Raw genomic sequence first — 21,386 nt, 5'->3', positions numbered from 1 at the left:
ACCAATGTCATCGTGGTGCTGAGGCTTTTGCGAAGCAAAAATGTCTGCCTAAGGGAAACTCGTAACTGATATATATAGAGGATATTTCCCACACGCATTGCTGTTTAAAACCTTATTTCGCTATTTTGAGGCGTGTTGCCAGAGAGCGGCTCTTCACCAGATCACCCTAGTCGGGATTTTAATCGGAAAACAGGTAAAATATCGGTGGGAGTTTGCCAAGAGCTTTCGGACCCGTGAAAGAAGTTGGGAGTTGAGAAAGACCATAATTGCGTTTTGTGTTGTGGAGCTGGGGATTCAGCTTGTCAATTGCAATAATTTGTTTGTCTGTGTTACGTGCCTTGAACCGGTGTTTAATTTAGCTTTCAGTCACTGGAGGCATTGTCTTCTCCGTACTACTGTCTGCTCGGACTCGAGCCGCTGCAGCTGCCTGCGGCTCGCTAAACCATTTCCAACCCGTATGAACTAGTGACTGCAGCTAGTGTTAGCCACCTAGCCCAGAGACCTGAGGTGCCTCCGCTGACATCACACCAGCGTTATTGCTCGAAAAATGTGCTTGGAAAAATCCCTGACATGAACACGGGTCAGTGGCAGGCAAATGAGCGAGTCGCACGGAAGTCTCATTACAAGTGACATGCGGTGTTTATTTATAGAGAAACATTGTTCCGTAAGTGAAGCGATGCTGCAGGTCCTGGCTTCAACATGCCGAGCCATGCATCCCCAGCGCTAACACACCAGTGGTCCCACGGCTCTAAATCAGCGCTGGCAAAGACAAAACTAAAATATGTGCAAACATTTTTTTTTCCTGTACCATCACTTAAAATGTGTCCAAAGTGTCGGTGTTTAAAAATACGCTGCATGCCGGAGCCAACTTTACTTCACGGTGACGGTCTTTATTCTGCATCATAACAAATGCCTCCCTTGGCAGTCATTTCCTGTGGCACTAGTCCCCGCTGTTAAATAAGGCAGCAAAGATGTGACCTGATGGACTGTGTTTTCTCCAGGTTTCTAGATCGCCAGGATGAATCCTCAGCAGCGGATTGCCGCTCTCGGAACAGACAAGGAATTAAGTGACCTGCTGGATTTTAGTGCGGTAGGTTGGCTTGTCACTGTTTTTTGTTTGTCGGTGCTGTGCAGCTCCGAGAGCTTAGAGGTGTGAGGACAAAACCGGCTAAATGATGACTAATTGATCACTTATTATTAGTCTGGATTAATATGATTCTACAAGCTGCCCTTTCTTTTTGAGAACCACAATTAGGATATTTGCAGTTGATTATGTGGATGGTTGCTTCAACACAGTTGAGTCTTTGATCTAATTGTTGATATATTGATATTAATCCTTTCAGATGTTCTCTCCACCTGTAAACGGAGGGAAAAACAGGCCCACCACACTTGGAAGCAGTCAGTTCAGTGCATCAGGTAGGACCTAAGCCCTCAAACCTATTTCTACTGGATAAACCCTCTTGATATGTCAACTCTCTTTATCCTTGCTTGCATGACTCACAAGTCTGTACATGGAAATCAGTTGTTTACTGACTTCTACCTTTGTTGAAATTGTGTTTGGACTTATTTGTAAATGGAAGCTGAAGAAAAAGGGTCTTAGTTTTTAGTCTCGCGTTGCAATTCTTCTCCCTCCTCTGTGTGACGCCTGCGTGAGCTTTTCACATCTGGTGCCTGAAACATGAGCTCTCCACCTTGAATTGCAGTGCAGTGCTGTAGTAAATATGTAGAACAAAGCACAGTATAGGCCACAGACATGTGTAAATGTTTTATTGATCTAATTACGATCATGGTGTAACACTGTGAATGTTGCTCTCGCTCTCAGATGCATTAATAAGGCATAAATCAGGCACCTTTTGGCTGTTTTAATCAAGGTCTTGTTAAGTGTATCAAGGGTTCAAAGAGACAATTATCAGGATTTGCTGTGAGGTGTGTTGGAGGAAAATTTTGAATTGCTTTAATTAATATGTGTGAGTGTGAACAGAAGAGAAGCTGCTTTAAATTTTTTGCGTAGATGTCTCCCGATCCATGAGACATCCATTGAGCTGTTCTGCACTGTTTTTCTTTTCTTTGTGCAAGAAGCAGTTTGATAAAAGCTCAGTCTCTCAAATATACACACTCATTTAACTGTCTCTTCCACAAATCCTGTTTTTTGTTGTTAAAATATGAGCATCTTTATTGGTGAAAAAGTTGGATGGTTTGATTAACGTGCTTCTGGATTGCTTCCTATGGCTCTAAATGCTTCAGGACATTAATGCGAAGCACATCTATTGTCTGATGTGCCACTAGAGAAAGTCAACAATCAAGCATTATGTTTTCTGAAAGCTTGTCTTGTGTGCATCCACAAAGCCTCGTTGTAGTCAGTTATCTGTGAAACGAAAGACACACATTGAGTAGAAATGACAAAGAAACAAGAACAGAGCTGTCACACATGAACTGTAGAGCTGGGAGGATGACTTTTATAATACCTAATCATTCAAGTGAGGAGGATGTAGTGTGTGTGTGTGTGTGTGTGTGTGTGTGTGTGTGTGTGTGTGTGTGTGTGTGTGTGTGTGTGTGTGTGTGTGTGCGTGTGTGTGTGTGTGTGTGTGCTCTCTATAGTAAAATAAACAACAAAAGAACTAAAGTAAAGCCACACCTACCAGCTGAGGTTCACGCAAAGATTTTAGTTTTATTTATTGATAACACAGTTTTGACACTCACATGGTTCTGGCTGGTTTTTAGAGTGACATCAGCGGTGTGTTTGTTAACCTGTGGAACAAAATGTTGCACACACCTTGTGATACTACACCACTAACTGCATCCTCAAAAATGACTAGATTTAAATTTATCGCTGAAACGGTGTCAACAAAAAGTGTCAGAGATGGGATTTTTATTTTAGGGCTCTTTCACTTGATTGCATCAGATTATACAAGTGAACATAACTGCTTACTCAGTGTAAATTTTCTCACAGTGGATGAAACGGCCTCAAACACACTGATGATACATAATGAAACACATGATTCTTGAGTTTCGATGGTGTCTGCAGAAGCACACCCATGACTTATTTAAAACCAGATTTTGTGAACTGTAGTGTTTAGGAATGACTGCCCCATGTGTGAGCTCAATAGAGAGGACATAGCAATGTGTTGTTATGATCTCATGTAGTAACATATGGACAGCCACCGCTAGGCTGGGCCGTGCACTCTGTGACTTCCAACATCGACCAACCTCAGCACGGGGCTTTTTTTTTTCGGAACAGAAAAGAATCGTCAGGAGAATCGTGTGTTCGAGCCGAAGGTCATTGTGACTGCTGTGTGATGTGTGGTGACCAACTTTGTCCTTTAAAAACATAACAAAATGTAAATCTAAGCTGTTGTTTTGTAAAAATTTACAAAAAAAAAAAAATCTAAAACAGTTTGGACATGACTGGGAAAGATGTTTAGCCTAATTAAAGGTAATGGATGTACAGTATGTGAACATTTTGTTGGTAATATTTAGATTTCCTATGAAGATTTTTTTAATTAGAAATGTACTATTATCTTATGATGCTAAGATAACTATAACACTTTCTTTCTTTTAAAGAAGGTTTTTTATTTATCTGTAAAATATGGTGGCCTACATCTTGGTTTACTTTCGGTTGTGTAATCACATATTCTCGAAATATTCAAATATCACCTGATATTGTTCATTATGTTTTCCAAATATCATTTTCTATAATGGCCTAAAAGCTGAGCTTGTCAGCAACTTAAACTTCGTTGATAACGTTTGTAAGAGGCAGCCATTATAATCAGATAATTTTGCGGGACATGATATTAAATTATAACATTATATTATTATTGTTAAGATTGCTGTGCTTTTTAGACTTTAATGTCTAAATGTATGGTGTTCTTTAGTATTACCTCTCCATTATGAAGACCCTCTAATATTAACATAATACAAAAAAATCCAACATATTATTTTGTTATTTTGTGGATAAGACCAACTACTGAATGTGTCTGCATCAGAAGAACAGAAAGGAACCCACTTGTTATTTTTAGTTTTGTTGCAGTAACTTCAGGAAGCTGCACATCTGAAATGCACCAGGTTTTTCATTTTCAACAAACAAGCACCTCCACAACTTCAACTTTGGAGTGGATTCTAGTTTCAGGAGGCTAAATTTAGATTGCATCTGCATGAATACATTTTGATTTAAATATTCTACTATTGAAGCCCTATAGCGGGTAAATCCCTCCTCCGTCTTCCCTCCTCCCTCCAGTCAGAGCTCATGTCTCTCTGATCCTCAAGGTAGGGGAAGAAGCACCTACATAAGTGATTGTGAACTTAAGGGAAGTGAGTGTGCAGACACAAGTGTGGAAATTGCAGGGAATGAGAGTTTGGATTATTGCATCTCAGCTGGGCATAGCCAGATAATTGAGGCAGAGTGGGACAGGCAAGACCCATCAAAAGTGTGCCAGGGAAAGATGGATTGGAAAAAAAACAGCCAAAGTGGCTCTAACGGAGATTCATCATTTCTCCCTTTCAGCTGTGTTGATGATGCAAATCTGATGAGGCCATTGACTCTTTAGTGATGTGGAGCAGAGGATGGCTGCTGTGAAATAGGTGATTTTCATTTAGTGCTGTGTAGTGGGGCATTTGTTGGCTGTGACCAGCAGCTGCTTTATGCTGGTTTGTCAGTCAGTCGGATCCCAAAATGAAATGTTTCATTGCTAACCACAGCTACAAACACTGCTGTCTCACTTTGAGTTATTTTGCCGAAAGCGATGGCTTGTTACAACAGAGAGCCTGGCCTGCAACGTGGCCGTCCAATCTCATACTGGTTAAAAATGATCCGATTATTGATTGACAGATTGTTAGCGCACTAAAAATAAATAATATAACGTATATAAAACAATCCTCCGGATAATCTGACAGATTCACCTCTTCACCAAATCAAGATTGGTTTAAATAAGTTTGTCAATTGAATCGATTACAGTAAAGATAAATCCAATATGTAAAAATGAACAGATAATGATTAACAGATAGTAATATTTGGGATTTGAGTTCATTGATTAGATCAGAAAGCAAACAGGCTTCGCTGTAACTATCTGTGTTGGTTTGTTTGAAAGTAGCTTCGTGCATAGTTTATTTAAACTGCTTGAGTTACCACCACTAAAATAGATTCATTGGACATCTCTGGACTGCATTTGTTTCAGAGCAGTTTCAGGATACTCTCAAACCTGGCAACATTTTTTGGGTCTGTGTCTCTTATTATGGTATTATTTCTTTGTGTTTTTGGTATTCTTACGCAAATAGTTCTTGACTGTACATAATATTGTCCCATTTGTCATTCACCTTCACCCGTTTCCATAAATCATCATAATCATGTTTGTTTCTCAGCCAGTGTTGTGACTTGCAGTCTTCAGCCAAACCTCCAGGCATTGTGATTCTCTCCTACTCTCTGCAAAAAGTTTCAGATTATTGCTCTGAATGACTGGTGTAGTATTAGTGTTACTTCAGTAGGGTAATGGAGGGCTGGTATTAAACCTGTCTGACCTTATGTCCCTGTGGAAACTGTTTGGTTTCTCTGAGTCCAGTTCCTATTTCACATTCATTACTTGTTTACATGCACTGGATGCAGTCTTTGGTTTTACCATCAGTACAGCTCTCAGTTCATGTATACAAGAAACCATTATGCCCCAAATAGCCAAAAACTTTCTGCAAATCAGCAAAACAGTGTAAGAGTGTGTTGTGGATTTGTTTACATGATCGTGGATGTGAATCAAAACTTTCCAGAGTGTTATTGGGGTCTGTTGTGAGACGTGAAGGCTAAAACCCGATATAATTGAGGCATAATACAGGATATTATTAAACCTGTCATACTGCAATACAGGTTTCTCAGATGAAGGGTTACACATTCATGTTTTTATAATCATATTAAAATCTATCCCCACCTTTGCATGTTAGGGATAATTCATGTATTTTGGGTCACAGAAGCCCTGTTTGTGCTGGGAATCAGGTTAACTTGTTTTAAAATGACTGACATTTCTCATTTCTCATTTTATTCAAGATGCCGGGACCAGAAGCTTTTTTTTTCTCTTTTTTTTTTTTTAACCCCAATTTAGGTCTGTAGTTTTGCTGCCAACTGTTTTTTGAGTGACGGAAAGTGTTCGGTCCCAGAGGGAATTGGATTTGATAGATTCCTCAATCAAACGCAGCCGTTCGTAGATGAAGCTGATCATTGTGACTGAATGTACTTAAAGATGTTTATGAGTCTCTCAATATTGGAAGAATATTTAATCAGCAGTCGCGTTTCTGTGTTTATATTTGTACGTCTTCGTCTTCTTTGCTGTATGTACAGAGTGAAAATGTTTGGCCAGATTGAATTTGAATGTAATAAGTAACTGTAACTATGTAATGCCTTTTATTGATTGATTTACACCTTCCATATTGTGAGCATGTTATAAATACGAGAGTATCCAACAATGGTGGGGCTTTTGACTGTTTTATAACTCCTGTTTTACTCCTGTTTTCTGTATTAATCAGGACTATTTTGCTTTTATCTGTAATGTCTGTCTCTCAGTCTGTCCTTCATATAAAACGCTATTATTAATCAATGTCAACAACAATAAAGACACTGGTAGGCTGATCATTTAATACAGTGTGTGCTATGGTGATGTGATTACGAGTGCTTTCACGGTTTAGTTCATTTGGTCCGGACCAGAGGAAGAAACAACACCTTCGTTTGTGTTCACACTGCCAAACAAACCAAGAGGAGTAGACATGAAATTTGACTGACGAGTAGATCATTGATTGGACAGTTTTGTTGGTGTCATCCTGGATCATCATGAACCCATGTAAGGAAATCATATTCATGTTGCACTCATGATTCTTATGAGTTAAATAATGTTCTTTTATATTTCAAAGGGATCATGAAAACATAAATCATGAGCGTTATTAGTATTAATAGACTGTAAATGGACTGCATGTTGTGTTTAGTGACAAACAGGTTGGGATGGGACCAAATAATGGTGTGAGCTTTGTTATAGATGAGATTACTGTACCAAAGTTTGATAGACAGCTTTCACACCAACCCAAATCAACTGTCATTAACAAAAATGATGCACTACAGTTTTATTTTAAAAACTGAACCAAGAAGTTTAAGGTTATCTGTTTTAGCTTGTAGACTGGACACTGATAAAGGGCTGGTATTAAGTATCATCTTGGTTTGCCAAGCTGACAGTTTGTATTGGTTCAGCCTTGTTGCATGTTCTTACATCAGGACTATTTCCTTTAAGTCTGAAATCTTTCCATTTGTGCAGAAAATGCATTAGTGTTTCTGTTGGAGGATTTTTTCTTTTCTTTTCTTTTCTTTTTTTTTTTTTTTTTTTACTGAATCAGAGGTTTGGGGAGGGTGCAGCTGTTTTATGAATGACCCAGTAGAGACCGTGAGAAAGGAGCAGTTAGTTATGACAGCCAACTTCTGTGCTCACTGTCAGCCCTCAGTTGAAATGTTCTTACCACAGGTTTTTCAAGAAGAAAAATAGAATCATTATAGATAAGACTTTCAACAAAAACTCCAGCTTTCTCTGTCTGCAGTTTGGTGCTGGGCAGGTCAGACACATTTGAGTTATCCGAGTTTTTAAAATTTTTTTTTTTTTTTTTTTTTTTTTTTAATACTTCCTACTGAAAACGTAGTTGTTGAGGATGGTTAGATGTACCACTATACTGTCAATGGACCCTGTAAAACCAAAAACAGTGAGGCTAAAAGGCTGCACTGCACCACACATTGTTTACTGATTTGTTATAAATACAAAAGTATTGTGTGAGGATAAAATGGATGTCATTTTCTGTGGTACGATTTGAGCATCTTTACCACAGAATACTAACAGGGTAGCACTGATTCTCCTAATTCATTACACTTAGATTACAGCCAGTGCATTTATTTCTTTTTTTTTTTTTTTGTCCCTTCAGCTTCTTGTATCAGTGAGTAATCTTATTGTGCTGGCTGTCTGTGGACAGAGAAGAGAGGGGACCCTTGAGCCCTTGTAGGATATGGTAATCAGATGGGATGACAACTGTCCAGTGGCCCAGACAGCAAACACTGAACATTGTTACATTCAGTGTAAAAAGGCCTCAGTTGGGCTTCAATATGTCGCACTGATGCTGTCACACTACCAACAGTAGTAGTTCAATTAACACTAGCATCACAGCTACAAATATGAATGACAACACAGACAAACGATGAAAGTGAGACAAAATCAACTGTATAGTTTTTTCATAAAGCCACCGAAGAAGAGGAAATGAATCTGTGCGCAAGCAGCAAAGCATCATGTTTGTCATGAAACTTATCTACAGCTCTGCTCACTGGAGCATGATTTCTGGGTAGAGAAATGTCACTGACTTTCTGCTCAAGTATATAATTAGATGCACGAGTGTGACTAAAAAGTTATTGGCATCACGGTGGTTGAAAATGACCAAGTAGAGAGTCTAGATTTAGATTAGATTAGATTTCGACTTTATTAATCCCACAGTGGGGAAATTTGGTCATCACAGCAGCATAGAAACACAACAAAGAACAGAATCTGACATGCTTCATTTCAGGTTGGGCATTATTCATTATTCAGTCACTTTTAGCCTCATAATTCCACCATCACATCATTTTTCTTTAAAACCAAAGACCTTTGTTTGAGATTAATAGTTTTAGTCATGCATAAAAAAAGTGCCTGTTAAACAGCATCGAGCCTCGTTAGGCTAAATTGATAAATTACATGAAGCTGTTTGCTGGGTTGACTTTGATGGGACATTTTGATCTGTGATTACATGTTTGTTTTTTGATGCTCATAATTAACTTCTGTTTTTATTTTACTTGTTTGTTTCACTTGTGCAAATTCTGTTTCTTGGATTATATGGCCCACCTTGCTGCATGCTTGAGGCATCTTTGTGCTTGTCATCTGTGAAACTTCAGGATCAAAATATGCTTAATTTAGAAAAGTTTTGTTTGTTGCTTGCTATATTATTATTTTCCCAAGAATACACAATTTTACTAATCTGATATTCTTTATTTGAAGTTTAAAATGAACAAATGGTATTGCATTTTACTGAGACAGATGAAATTACAACAGGGACAATCAATAACCTGGTGAGCGTTGATGCTTCACCCGCTCCGCTGTTATCTTTTCTTCGTGGAGACTTTGGCTGCTACTGCAACACAATATTGTGTCAAACAGCAAGAACAATCGAGGCATCAAATATTTCTTATTGACTATATCTCATAAATTAGATTGTAAAGATCAGATATTATATTTTTCAACATATGCCAGATGGTCTAGCTTCACAGTTTGGTTGGTGTTATTGATTTTATTTGTTTATCTGTTTGACTTTTGAAACATTAAGGTTTTCTTTAATTTAGAAGTACTCAGCTGTTAAGCCCAGCGTACATCAACCCATGGTGTAGGTTGCCTTTTGGCACAATAGGAGCGTCACTAACTGTAACCTATTCATTTCAAACATTGTTAAGTTGTAAAGTCCACCCCTATCATGCCGGTTGTCCAGGGAGATCAGTACCCACTTGCCTGAGATGTTAATTAGGATAGTCGTTTCAATAAAATGTAGCATTGCCTATTATTATGCAAGTCCCCTTTAAAACGTTTATGGAAATCTCAGATTTCGAATGTGTTTGAGACCCATGACGTAAAGAAGATTCTCATTTAATGTTTTCTTTTAGCTCAGTTTTGGGTCACGCATTGTGCGAGGCTGCTACCTGATTTCCATTTCAGACTGCAGCTAATACATGTTTTCAGTAGTTACTTTCATGATCTAATCTGATAATTATTTCACACCAAATTGATTATTTTTTTATTTGTAAAATGTCATAATATTGCAAATATATTCACATGTCTTGTTTTGTCCAACTAACCCTTCAAAACCCAAAGATATTTAGTTTATGAAACAAATCAGAGAAAAAGTAGAGAATACATAATAAGAAGCTATAATAACCATATGTTTGGCATTTTTACCTGAGAAGTGATCACATATGAAAATAGTTGCTCATACATTTTCTGTCCATTGATTGATTAATGTTTTCATCTATACTGCCATTACTAAAAAATGGCACTTTCCCCTTCATTGTCTGTTGCACAGCAACTTTTGGGAACTTGTAGGAAACACTGTAAATACTTTATCGTCCATGTTCCATGTACAAAACAAGGAAATAACACAGAACCGATAGGTTGAATGAGATGTATTTTTTCTTTGAGATGCTGTGTAAATAAGCAGAGGACCTACTGTTAAACACGACTACAGGGACACTGCACATGCATATGTGCACTTATTGACCTGCAGTGGGGTTGTCATTATGGTTCAATTGTTCTCTGTGTGTGTGTGTGTGTGTGTGTGTGTGTGTGTGTGTGTGTGTGTGTGTGTGTGTGTGTGTGTGTGTGTGTGTGTGTGTGTGTGTGTGTGTGTGTGTGTGTGTGAGAGAGAGAGAGAGAGAGAGAGAGAGAGAGAGAGAGAGAGAGAGAGAGAGAGAGAGTGCAGACACTGATGCATGTTCTTGTACATTGAACTATGTGAGTAACTGTGACTGGTTGACTGAGTTGTGCATCTCTATCTCTGACAGGTATGGACGAGCGGACCAACCAAGCGTCTTGGGCCCCAGGTGGCGAGTCCAGTCCCACCTATGAATCCTCCCGGGTAAGATGACCCACACCATAACGCCACTGAAAGGCCTTTCTGGTCCACAGCACATCATTTAACACTCATTACATCAAAGTGGGGCATTCACGAGGTTTTGGTCTCACCTTATCCCGGCACCAGTCAGATTGAATGACCTGTAATAGACATACAGTATTTCTCTGCGAAAGAAGGGACTGGTAAAAGTTCTCAGGGCTGGTGGGGTTGGTTTTATTTTTCAAATCTAACCAAATATGTTACATAGTTGAAGCAGCAAGGGAGACAATTACTGGAATCTGATATTATATGTAGTTATATATTACCGTAAGGCAATTTTTTTCTGTCTAATTGCTGTTTTTCAGCATCTAGTTGGTTGTGGATGACTAATAGACAAACTAAAAGCTAATTTAAAGATCCACGTACAGAATTACAGAACAAATCTCATCCCATCTCATTGTTGATGAATCAGCTTTCGGAGTGTCAAACATTAACACTGAGTGTGTTGGAATTATTATTTGGTGAAATTACTGTTAGAGCTGAAATGAGTGATGATTTTCATTGATGATTAATATGTCCAATATCCATTAATTGATTAAAAGTTTTGTCTGAAATGTCACAAAATAGTGAAAAAATACCCATCCCAATTTCTCAGAGCACAAGATTGACATTTCCAGATGTTTTGTTTTGCCTGAGCAACCGACCAAAACCCAAATGTTACTTTAATTACTCTTATATAAAACAGAACTGAAAATCTTTATATTTTCAAATCCTTGAACCAGAGACGCTGCTTCCTGCTTTCACTTATCAAAACATTTTCCAGGTATTTGTCAAACTGATCAATCCACTACTCATTTTGTCTCTAATTAGGAGCGTACCATTTAACGATCCTTACAGTGAGCAGATGTGTTTGGTTGTACATTTAAAAACGTAAAATCGACTTGATGGAACTGATGTAGAGACGCTGCAGGGGATTCAGGATTTGAAGGGTTTGGATGGGATGCACTAGGTGCCTCTGCAGACCAGTCATATTCTGTAAACAGTCTTTAAACACTGTAAAATACATGATGGCTGAAATCTTTGTATTTGAATAATAGATAATCTTGTGCTTAGAGAGGGTTTACACAAGCTCAGCGTCTTACTGTGCTGTATGTACAGTAAATTGTATTTCACTAAAAATGGCAGACAGCTACTATGCAATTACTCCCATTGAATGCTGGGAAACAGGACTTCTGCCTCTGTCCCAGAACAGCAGGAGGTAAATGAACCAACTTATTCCAGGCCATATTTCCAAAAACATATTTTTTTTGGGCCAGAATTACACTTATTTTTTTTACACTGTATACTGTATACTTTGCCAACAAGGTTGTGCATCTGAGCAAATTTTTCTATACTACAGATTGTATGACATTTTGATGATGATCGGAGACCTACTAAAAAATGAAGTGAAAAGAATTTTAATTTATATGGTTTTACATAATTTTTTCTCTTTCTCCTTTTACAGCTGGGGAATTTGTTGATATTAATTGAAATGAGAAATTCAAAATAGTCATGTAACTTAATCTATAATGACTCAATCTATTATAGCTTATCACTGTTTTTAATGAGGAAAACATATCCTCAGATATTTTCAAATGTAATGCATTTTTATAATAATGATAATATATAAGACCTGTCCATGTTAAAAGACATGTTTAAACTATGTCTTTGTTTTGTTAACGTGAGAACATCCCACTGTTAGTGTGAGCAAGTGTGAACAGAACAGTTCTCCCCGTGTTTGTTTGTCCCTCACACGTTGGTTGTTCTAGATGCCCTGTATGAATTTCATTTAATGTCAATCTCCTGTCACTTTCTATTAGAATTCAGTTAAATGTCAGAGCTACTCGGGCTGCGTTACCTTGTTTATTTCTCTGTGCCCTTCCCGAATGAACATCTACAGGCTATGGTAACATAGGCAGCTTGATTTGAATTATGAGAGAGAGACGCTTGAGATATCTTTGCTCCAGGTGCATATAAATGAGTGATTCTGACATTACAAGACGCAGCATCAGCCAGCAGACAGCTGTTTGCACCTCCATAAAGCGTCCATGAAAACACTCACATGCCACACTCACACGCAGCTGCATATACACATTATATTGATACCGACTTGATTTATATCGCCTATAGAGTATCATATTTCACATGCCCTGGCTTAGAAAATGAGTAGCATGTCTTATAAACCTCTTTAGACTACAATAATCTGTTCAGGAGATTACATTTTTTTCGGTGAATGATGCATTTTAAGATCTCAGTGTGAACGGTGACAATATTAGGTTCTGTAGAATATTCCTATTATTGCTGTTAATCATGAATTGACAATTATCATCAGAAAAGGTGTTTGGTTAAGAATTAATTAATTGATAATGTCACTAAAAAGCAGCACGTAGATATGATTTTAGCCTAATGGCACATGTGCTGTTGTTAACATAGTTCACAAGGGTTTGTAGTTTCTTATCAGACTGCAGCAAATTATATGCAGACCTCTCATTGACACTGTGCCAGAGAGGTCTCAAACCTAAACTCATCTGGAATGTTTCTTAAAGTTTAAGGAACAATAAAGGTGCGATCACCTTTGCTGTTTAAACTGAGTGCACAGAAGTCCCTACCTGCAGAGCAGAACCAAAACAGAGCAATACAAAATCAAATGGTACCATTAAAAGTAAGAATCACTCTAATTTTTGTGATTCCTAACTTTCTAACAACACACTATCAAGCAAAAGATATTGCGTATAGACTGACATTTTCTGATTTATTTGCTTCAGAGACATCCATACATCCATTTTCTGAACCACTTATCCCAGGTTCCAGGGGGTTGGAGCTTATTCCAGCACATGCTGGGCAAAAGGCTTACATTTACACCTACTGGCAATTTAGACACCATTATAGACACAATTTCAGTTAAACCATCATTTTTATGTTTCCTCGTGTTTACAGAAATGAATGGAACCTTGAGATTTCTGGAAGTCTGTTGTGCTGTTAAGAGTTGTTATTTTGTACTTTTCCTTGATTTTGAAAGGCAGTCGTATAAACCACACTGCACTGTAGTTGAGTACAATTATTTTCTGTTGTGAATAACTAGGTTCATTGCATTACTCTGCGAGTATCAAATAATTGATTAAAAAAACAATGCTTATTTTCAAAAATTTCCCAATTCATGCTGTATTCACAAGGTCTGTCCGAGGCTCCTGGAAGAAATTCTGAGTGCTTCATCTTTCAGTCTGTTACAAAGGGAATTCAGTCTCGTCCCTGAGCTTGTTTGAGCTGGTGCGCTGTGAGTGTGTGATCAGTCGACTGTGAACGGTCCCGAGCCCTGCCATGCTGACCTTGGCTCCCAGCCAGTCGCTGTATCCTGGGCAGCTGTGGCTGGAGGCTGGCGGTCTGACAGGCAGGGCTGTGCCCACCGCCACTGCGCGACAGCCCCCACTTCCCCAGTGCCCTGCCCCAACTTGATACTCGACCCCACACGCATCCATCATGACCATATCATCACTACCCAAGCTGCCACATGCAGTCACACATTCACCTGGGATGCAGCACAGTGTGTGGAGGAGATGACTCTTTAAATGCTGTGGCGAGTGATTGGGGAACAAGGCGTGAGCTCTGGCCTGCTTGCTGCCACACTGATCTGACAGTTATTTAGCCAGTAGTGCTAACGTAGCCCTGTGGCAGCTATGACAGCGTGTGTTAGTGTCTCGGATAGATGTAGGCCACCAATGTTTGGGAATGATGAGGGATCTGTGATTGATATTCTAATGGTCCCAGAGAAGCAAACACAGTGTGGCTGCATTGACACACACACACACACACACACACACACACACACACACACACACACACACACACACACACACACACACACACACACACACACACACACACACACACACACACACACACACACACACACACACACATACAGATGTACACTAAGCCTGGATTGACCATTTTTCTCCTGCCCTGCTAACCGACCCTGCTGGCCTTTTCCTGCTTTCAGTTGGCAGGCATAAAAATCAATGGAAGACCTCTCATTGAATTATCAAAGTGCCCATTACCAACCAAATGCTGTCTGATATTTTTTTTTAAAGGAAAGTATTTTAACATATTTGGCACTATGTGTAGCTTTCTGTCAAAAGTTATGATAAGATAAATACCAAAACAGGGGAAATAGCTGCTCGAAAGCTCATGAATTGTCTTGTTTAATGTAAAAAAAAAGAAAAAGTGCGACAGATCGGCTCAGGTAACCAGCAGAGAGTCTAGGAAGTTCGTGTTCGTGAGACTGTAGGAAGTAACATTTTCCTTGTTTTGCAGTGGAAGAGAGGAAATGTTTTTTTGCATGCTTACGGTAGCTGTGTATGTGTAAGTGTGTGTGTGTGTGTGTGTGTGTGTGTGTGTGTGTGTGTGTGTGTGTGTGTGTGTGTGTGTGTGTGTGTGTGTGTGTGTGTGTGCGTGTGTGTGCGTGTGTGTGCGTGTATTCGTTTGCTAGAGCTTCTCACGGGGCTGTTGTTGTTATTGAGTCTGTTCATGGTGTGATTAACAGTGTGTGCGGCCTGGCAGGAGCACAATAGGGAATCTCTGAGGATTCCCTCAACACAGCACAACACTCCACTGCCTTTGAAATTACTCCATCACCATCCACTCACAAATAGAAGATAGATAATAAGATTTACTTCTTTTTTTTTTACTGTATGTTGAATGCAAAGGGTATGAGTTGGTGAAAATAGCTCTATAGAAATGCAAGCCCACTGCTGCTTGGTCCCTCTGGTGGGAGTTAATGTAGTTTGGGAAGATGTATTCGACTGGAGCACAGGAGGATTTTCACAGGGCTTGGGATTAGCACTGTAACGGAGCATCTTTTATTACACGGGACCCAGAGTTTTCAAAAATCATACTGTGACCGATATTTAGACCCAAGCCCCTGAAGCTGATAACTGTCATGAAAAGGCCCTGTTAAGCTGCAGGAGAAAAAGGCAATTTTTTTAAGCTGCGGGTACCTGGATATGATGTAGGATTGCATCTCTCTGTTTTTTGCCCTTCTATTAAACAACATCTTCTCATGATCTATGTGCATGAAATGGTATACAAACCTGTTATCATACAGACAAGATGATAGAATCAAAAAGAAAACTTGAAAATAAACCCAAATAAATAGGATTTAGAAGTTTTTACCTTTATAGATAGATGTATAGGAACAATGATAAAGTTTCTGCAGGTGCTTTTTTTTCTTCTTCTTCTTTCTTTGAGCAAGAAAACAATGCAAACTCGAAAACATGTATAGCACTTACCTGTTTGTTGCTGATGATAATTTGGCAATATATAGTTAATATGCAAGGAAATTTTGTGGCCTATTAGTTACATTTACATCAGAGTGCCATTTTACTTGTTTTTAAAGAGACCAGCTTGGAAAAACGATGGTTTTGCAACCATTGGACATCACCTGGGAAATCAACTAAGTACAACCTACTGAGTTACACACAGCTTGTAAATTGAAATAAGTCATACAAATTATTAATATATTTTATTTATGAAACAAATTTTATGTACCACAAATGCTTTAAAAAAAAAAGACAAAGAGTATACATGTTAAGATATTGAAGTACAATATGATAACAAAAAGAGCAAAATGTAAAATAAAATGATTTGAAAATCTAACAGTAACACCATAAATCATCATTATCATAACCACATGAACCATCATAATTTTAATCTTACATAAACAAGTGAGTCTTTAACAGGTGCTTAATAGTAAAAAATAGATATTTCTGTCTTCAGACTCAGATAAAACTCACAGAGAAGTTTTTAAGGCTGTTAGTCACAGCTAGTCATTGTTAGTCACTGCATTCCTTGTGTTGGACAAAGTCAATTATTGTACAAGTCCACAGAAACAAACCCACTGAATTATTTAAATGAATGACAAATAATGGGTCTGTAAATTTGAAAGTATTATTTATGTGAACCAATGGTTATAATGTTATACAATATTTTTTCCTCTCTTTATATTTTGGGACTATAATGCACGGGGAGGCCAGACAGTTTATTGGCATAAAGGACCAGTTGTGCTCTCCTCTTACTAATTAGTGGTATGCTATTGCACACAATTATTGAAGTTGGCCACTAATGTGCTTAATATTCTGATCTCTTCCTCCAGGGTTTCGCAGACAGCCCTCATTACAGCGATCATTTGAGTGACAGTCGATTAGTGTCCCATGAAGGATTGTCCCCAACACCTTTTATGAACTCAAACATAATGGGTAAGTAAGTGACTCCTTTCACCTCACATGCCCTTTGGCAGTGAAAAGACAAAGTGTAAAACAAATTGCCTGATTGAGGTTAAGGCTCATCATGCATCTGGAGGTAGCAGTACTGAAAGGCTTGTCAGGCCTCAGGACTATTTTCTTCCATCTCCTCCTGTCCTTTATTTCCTCTTCTAATCCCCCTCCTCTTTCTGCATCTCCCTTCTCCTCCTCCTGCAATGACCCTCCCCCAGGCTAAAAATCACGCCATCAGTATAGCTTTCCGTCATAAGAAGCGGTCTGCTAGACATCAAAACCGCTCTTAGCAGCTTCCATTGGCTGCATGGCTTTGTGGTGTGTGGGTGTCGGGGTTAAGCAGTTGTACCAAAGACCTTCTCATATATGAAATATTAAAACTGCTGAGTTTAATGTAGATTATTGAAAGGTGCTCATTCAATTTTTGCTTGTCCTTGTTGCTTGTTTGATTTTAACACTTGTTTTGCTGATGTAAATTGGAAGATTTCTATAATTTGTATTAGTTTTATTTTAAGACGTGTACTGATTCCCTTTTATGTGGCTCAGTGCTTCCAAACCTTTTTGATGTAGTGCAACCCCACAGCGCTGAGACACCCCTTCATGAACACGACCTGTCACATTCCAAATATCAGCTTCTCACTGATTTGTGTATATTTATTTCTATTTTTGCATTATTTTCCTCCTAAACACAAATAAAAAAAATTCTCTGGTTTCTGGAGGCTTTAGGTGCTGTGTAGCAGTCGGGGGTGATGGGCAGTCATTTGACTAAAAACGAAGCCTTTGCTTGTAATTTTGGACCATCATCATGGCTATATTTATTAAAAAGTGCACTGCCTGCCATAAAAACAATTGTTACCAAAGATTGTTCAAACAAAGCTTCTAGTGAAGCTGTAGTGACTTACAGGTGCTGTGAAAAAAAACCTGCAGTGCTGCACCTAAATGTTTAAATGGTCAAGAAAACCGTGAATCACATGATTCTTTGCATTTTTGATACTGATCAGTAGCCCCTTCTTCCATACATTTTCTATTACTGGCTTGCTGTATGCACAGCCATTATTACGATTTAAAGATCCATGGCCCGGCATCGTTGTAATATGTAAGCACTTGACAGTTTTATGGCGAACTGCATGTCAGCTCATTATATAATGGCCCAGGAGACTGGTTTCCAAGCACAGCGATTAGTTCACAAATGGGTGTTGCTGATTTGAAACAAAATGTTATCTTTCTTGTAATTGATCACGTGACTGTTTCCCCACACACTGCCTATGTCTCCCCACTTCAGCTGCGTCTATAATTATGCTCACCAGCGGCAGAATATGGATGTCATCTGCTGCAGTGATATGTCAGATTTAGACAGCATGATTGTAAACTTGGAATTGCCTGTGCTTATCTCGGGCTGGGAATTCAACATGGCTGTTTTCTTATTAAATTGTTTTTCCACATTAATATCTGGGGTGTACATGGATTTATGGAGTTTTCAGCACCCTCATTAAGTCATGTCTGAAAGGTTATTCGTCATCAGTGCAGAGGGTAGAACAAGCACACACTAGTGAAATACACACTTATGCTTGTAGCTGGGACTTTTTTTTAACCATCGATATATACTGTGAGTGCTGTGATTAGAGTACTTAGTTCACAATCAGTGCCAAAGAGGATAAAATGATCGCTTGGTGGTCGAAAAGGGAAAAACAAGCACAAGCTAAAACTTAAGAAAAGGTGCATTGAAATGGCAAAATACCAGAGTTTTGTTCCGCTGATGTCCTTTGCTGCTAATTCAGCATGCCAAGTCAGCCAAACTGCTGCTGTGAGGTCCGCCTTAACTGTGTACTGTGTCACAGAAACTAAAGAATGGCTTAGACATTTCTAAACTATCCAAAGGTGGCCAACAGTCAGCCTGGTGTGTGAGGACCCAGAGGACATCTTCATATTCCCTGCCTCTTATTCAATGTGTTGTTCCTCATTGGAAGTGCCCAATCCATAACCCTGATGACATTCCCATGTTTTTATGAATGTGTTTAGTCTAGTTTATCTGCACAGTAGAACTGAACAAGGATTTGTATTGGAAAATGCAACACTGATTGGAAATTTCCTTTGGAGAAAATGCAATGTACTTGCAAGGAATCTCATTCCTCATTTTAATCAAGTAATTTCTCTCCTGTTTGGCTGTCATATTAGACTAGACTAGACTTAGACTTTATTAGTCCCACAGTGTGGACATTTAGTTGTCACAGCAGCATAGAAACACAAAAAAGTGCACACAAAATGAAAAAATTTACAAATACGTATACATAAAATAAGATCAATAAAAATAATTATTTTAGAAAAAAATAAGAGCAATGAATAAATACACACACACACACAAACTGCTTGGACAATAGTTCCAAGACCTTTATCTGAAGATCTCTGGGGTTTAAACACAATGTAGAGTGTCAGTCTGGAAGGAAAAAGACTTAAGAACACTCGTTGAGATACAATTTGAAAAAAGGCCGCTTCATGTTGAATCCATTTTTCAAACTACTGTAAAAGTCACATCCTCTGCAGCCTCTGTGGATCAAGCTGCTGCTGCCTGCCCACCAAACTTCAGAATAAAAGCAATAAAAGCAGATCAAAGAAATGAAAGATAAACAATAGCCATGTGTAATATGGTGTTGAGATTTGTTGTACAGTATGCACATGTGACATTAAAATGAACCAAATCTCATTTTAATATACATTTATATTCTCTAGTTCAGGAAGAGGTCACATCTCACCTATTTTCTTCACTGCAGTGAACGTGAACTTATTCATTGTATATTACCAGCCGACATCTGTACTGCTGAAATATTCCGATGAGCACCGACACATACTGTTACTATATCTGACTACAAAAACACTGGACTACGTGGACGCTCCGTAACAATGACTAGTTAATTATACTGTCAGTATTATTGGGTATATTAGGAATAGTGTGACTCACAGTAACCAAGAATTTCTTTACGCTATGGCATGGTTCAAAACATGAATCTTGTCATTTTGATTAGCTATAAGATGTATATATTTAATGGAGTAAGAGCGAGGTGAGGTTAAACAGTCATAGTGGGTATTATATAGTAGTATGGTGTGGCTTGTTCTTTTATAAATACCATGCCCTTAATGACATTAAAACAGAAATATACAGTTTCTCTGAAAAGGCTTTGTTTTATTTCAGTCTCAGACAAGACGTGTGTGGAAGCTGAAGATTTGGGGTTTTGAATGCCGGGGACCCACTGAGTGCTTAATGATGACACTGCTCTCCCCGAGAGGCTGGGTCCCCATTTAGGGGTAGACTATGGGTCAGCTGGTCTGGGCCTCACGTGCATCTTAGCCCCGCCCTCTGGTTCTACAATCCTCTTACTAACGCCCACGCCAACCTCCTACATACTGCCCGACAGGTGGCAGCCACATTGTTCATGTGCATCACAAACAAACTTTTTCAGACTGAGCCATGTGAGTCTGTGTGACTCAACCAGTCCTCACATGGTTTGGGCCCACAGGCAACACTCAGGCAGGCTATAGACACATCATTCAAAGAGATTTGAAGCACAGTGGGATTCTTATGGCCTGACAGACAGTATTGATCACACAGATCTTCTTAATAATTTATGGCTGTAGTTGGAAAGCTGTTATTATTAGATTTCTCAGCATAAGATATATTGTCATTGACAGAAAATAGCAGAGAAAGGTGTGTGAGAGTATGCAGCTTTTTTTTTTTATTGAAGTTACTTTCTTTGTAATGCTTCACTTAAAGTCTTCTGCAGGTCCTGTGGTGGAGGGTTGGCTCTCATTCACTTGTTCTAATTGTTTAGACTCAGGGGTTGCCAACAGTTCATAGCCCTGACAAAGAATGGTTACGTCTAATTACCTGCTGAGATTTTTTTCTTGTGGTGTCAGCTCGATATTGGGAAGTCAGTGGGGGAGGCTGATTTCAGGCAATCTGGGCAATTACCACAGGCAATGAGCTACAACTGAAGAAGCTGCACTCGACTCTTTTATTCAAGTCGAGTTTATGAGTCTACATTACTTAGTGTTTGCCTTTTTGTCATTATTTACCTAATGGACTGATGTTATTTTTCCCTGAAGCCTTTTGATTCTCTGCCCTGACCTCAGATGATGCTTTAACGTTACTATGCAAATTAGAAGGACAGAGCTGATGAAGCCATTCACAGTTGCTATTAGTCACAGTTTGTGGCCCTTTATTGGAAACAATAGTAGAGACAATGGACCTCATTCACTAACAGTGCATACGCACAAATCTATGCTTGAACCGTGCATACGAACATTTGACGCACAAATCTGGAATTCGTCAATATTTTCTTTCCAAAATATTAACGAATCCCATGATGACTTTAGACCATGCGTACGAACAAATGATGACTGCCTGGTTGTCTTAGAAATAAAATGCACTGACCAAATGTATTAAATAGGCTAACTATT

At 38.8% G+C, this 21,386-nt stretch overlaps 1 protein-coding gene across 5 annotated transcripts in view; it reads left to right on the top strand.

The window, feature by feature from the left end:
- The window catches only part of tcf12 (transcription factor 12), a 77,248-nt gene continuing 55,862 nt past the window's right edge, over nucleotides 1-21,386 (top strand). For all 5 annotated transcript variants that reach the window (XM_069693530.1, XM_069693529.1, XM_069693527.1 and 2 more), the window contains exons 1-5: nucleotides 1-193; nucleotides 1,002-1,090; nucleotides 1,344-1,416; nucleotides 10,577-10,650; nucleotides 16,814-16,916. In XM_069693530.1, coding sequence (XP_069549631.1) covers nucleotides 1,019-1,090; nucleotides 1,344-1,416; nucleotides 10,577-10,650; nucleotides 16,814-16,916 — 322 coding nt within the window. In that variant the 5' untranslated portion in view covers nucleotides 1-193; nucleotides 1,002-1,018. The remainder of the gene's footprint in view (nucleotides 194-1,001; nucleotides 1,091-1,343; nucleotides 1,417-10,576; nucleotides 10,651-16,813; nucleotides 16,917-21,386) is intronic.

The sequence above is a fragment of the Brachyistius frenatus genome, unplaced genomic scaffold, assembly GCF_029030835.1.
Source record: "Brachyistius frenatus isolate BFR_SWC_R1_liver_20210118 unplaced genomic scaffold, ASM2903083v1 Contig_15, whole genome shotgun sequence".
Classification (NCBI taxonomy): domain Eukaryota; kingdom Metazoa; phylum Chordata; class Actinopteri; family Embiotocidae; genus Brachyistius; species Brachyistius frenatus.
This window is presented reverse-complemented; position numbering and strand designations above follow the sequence as displayed.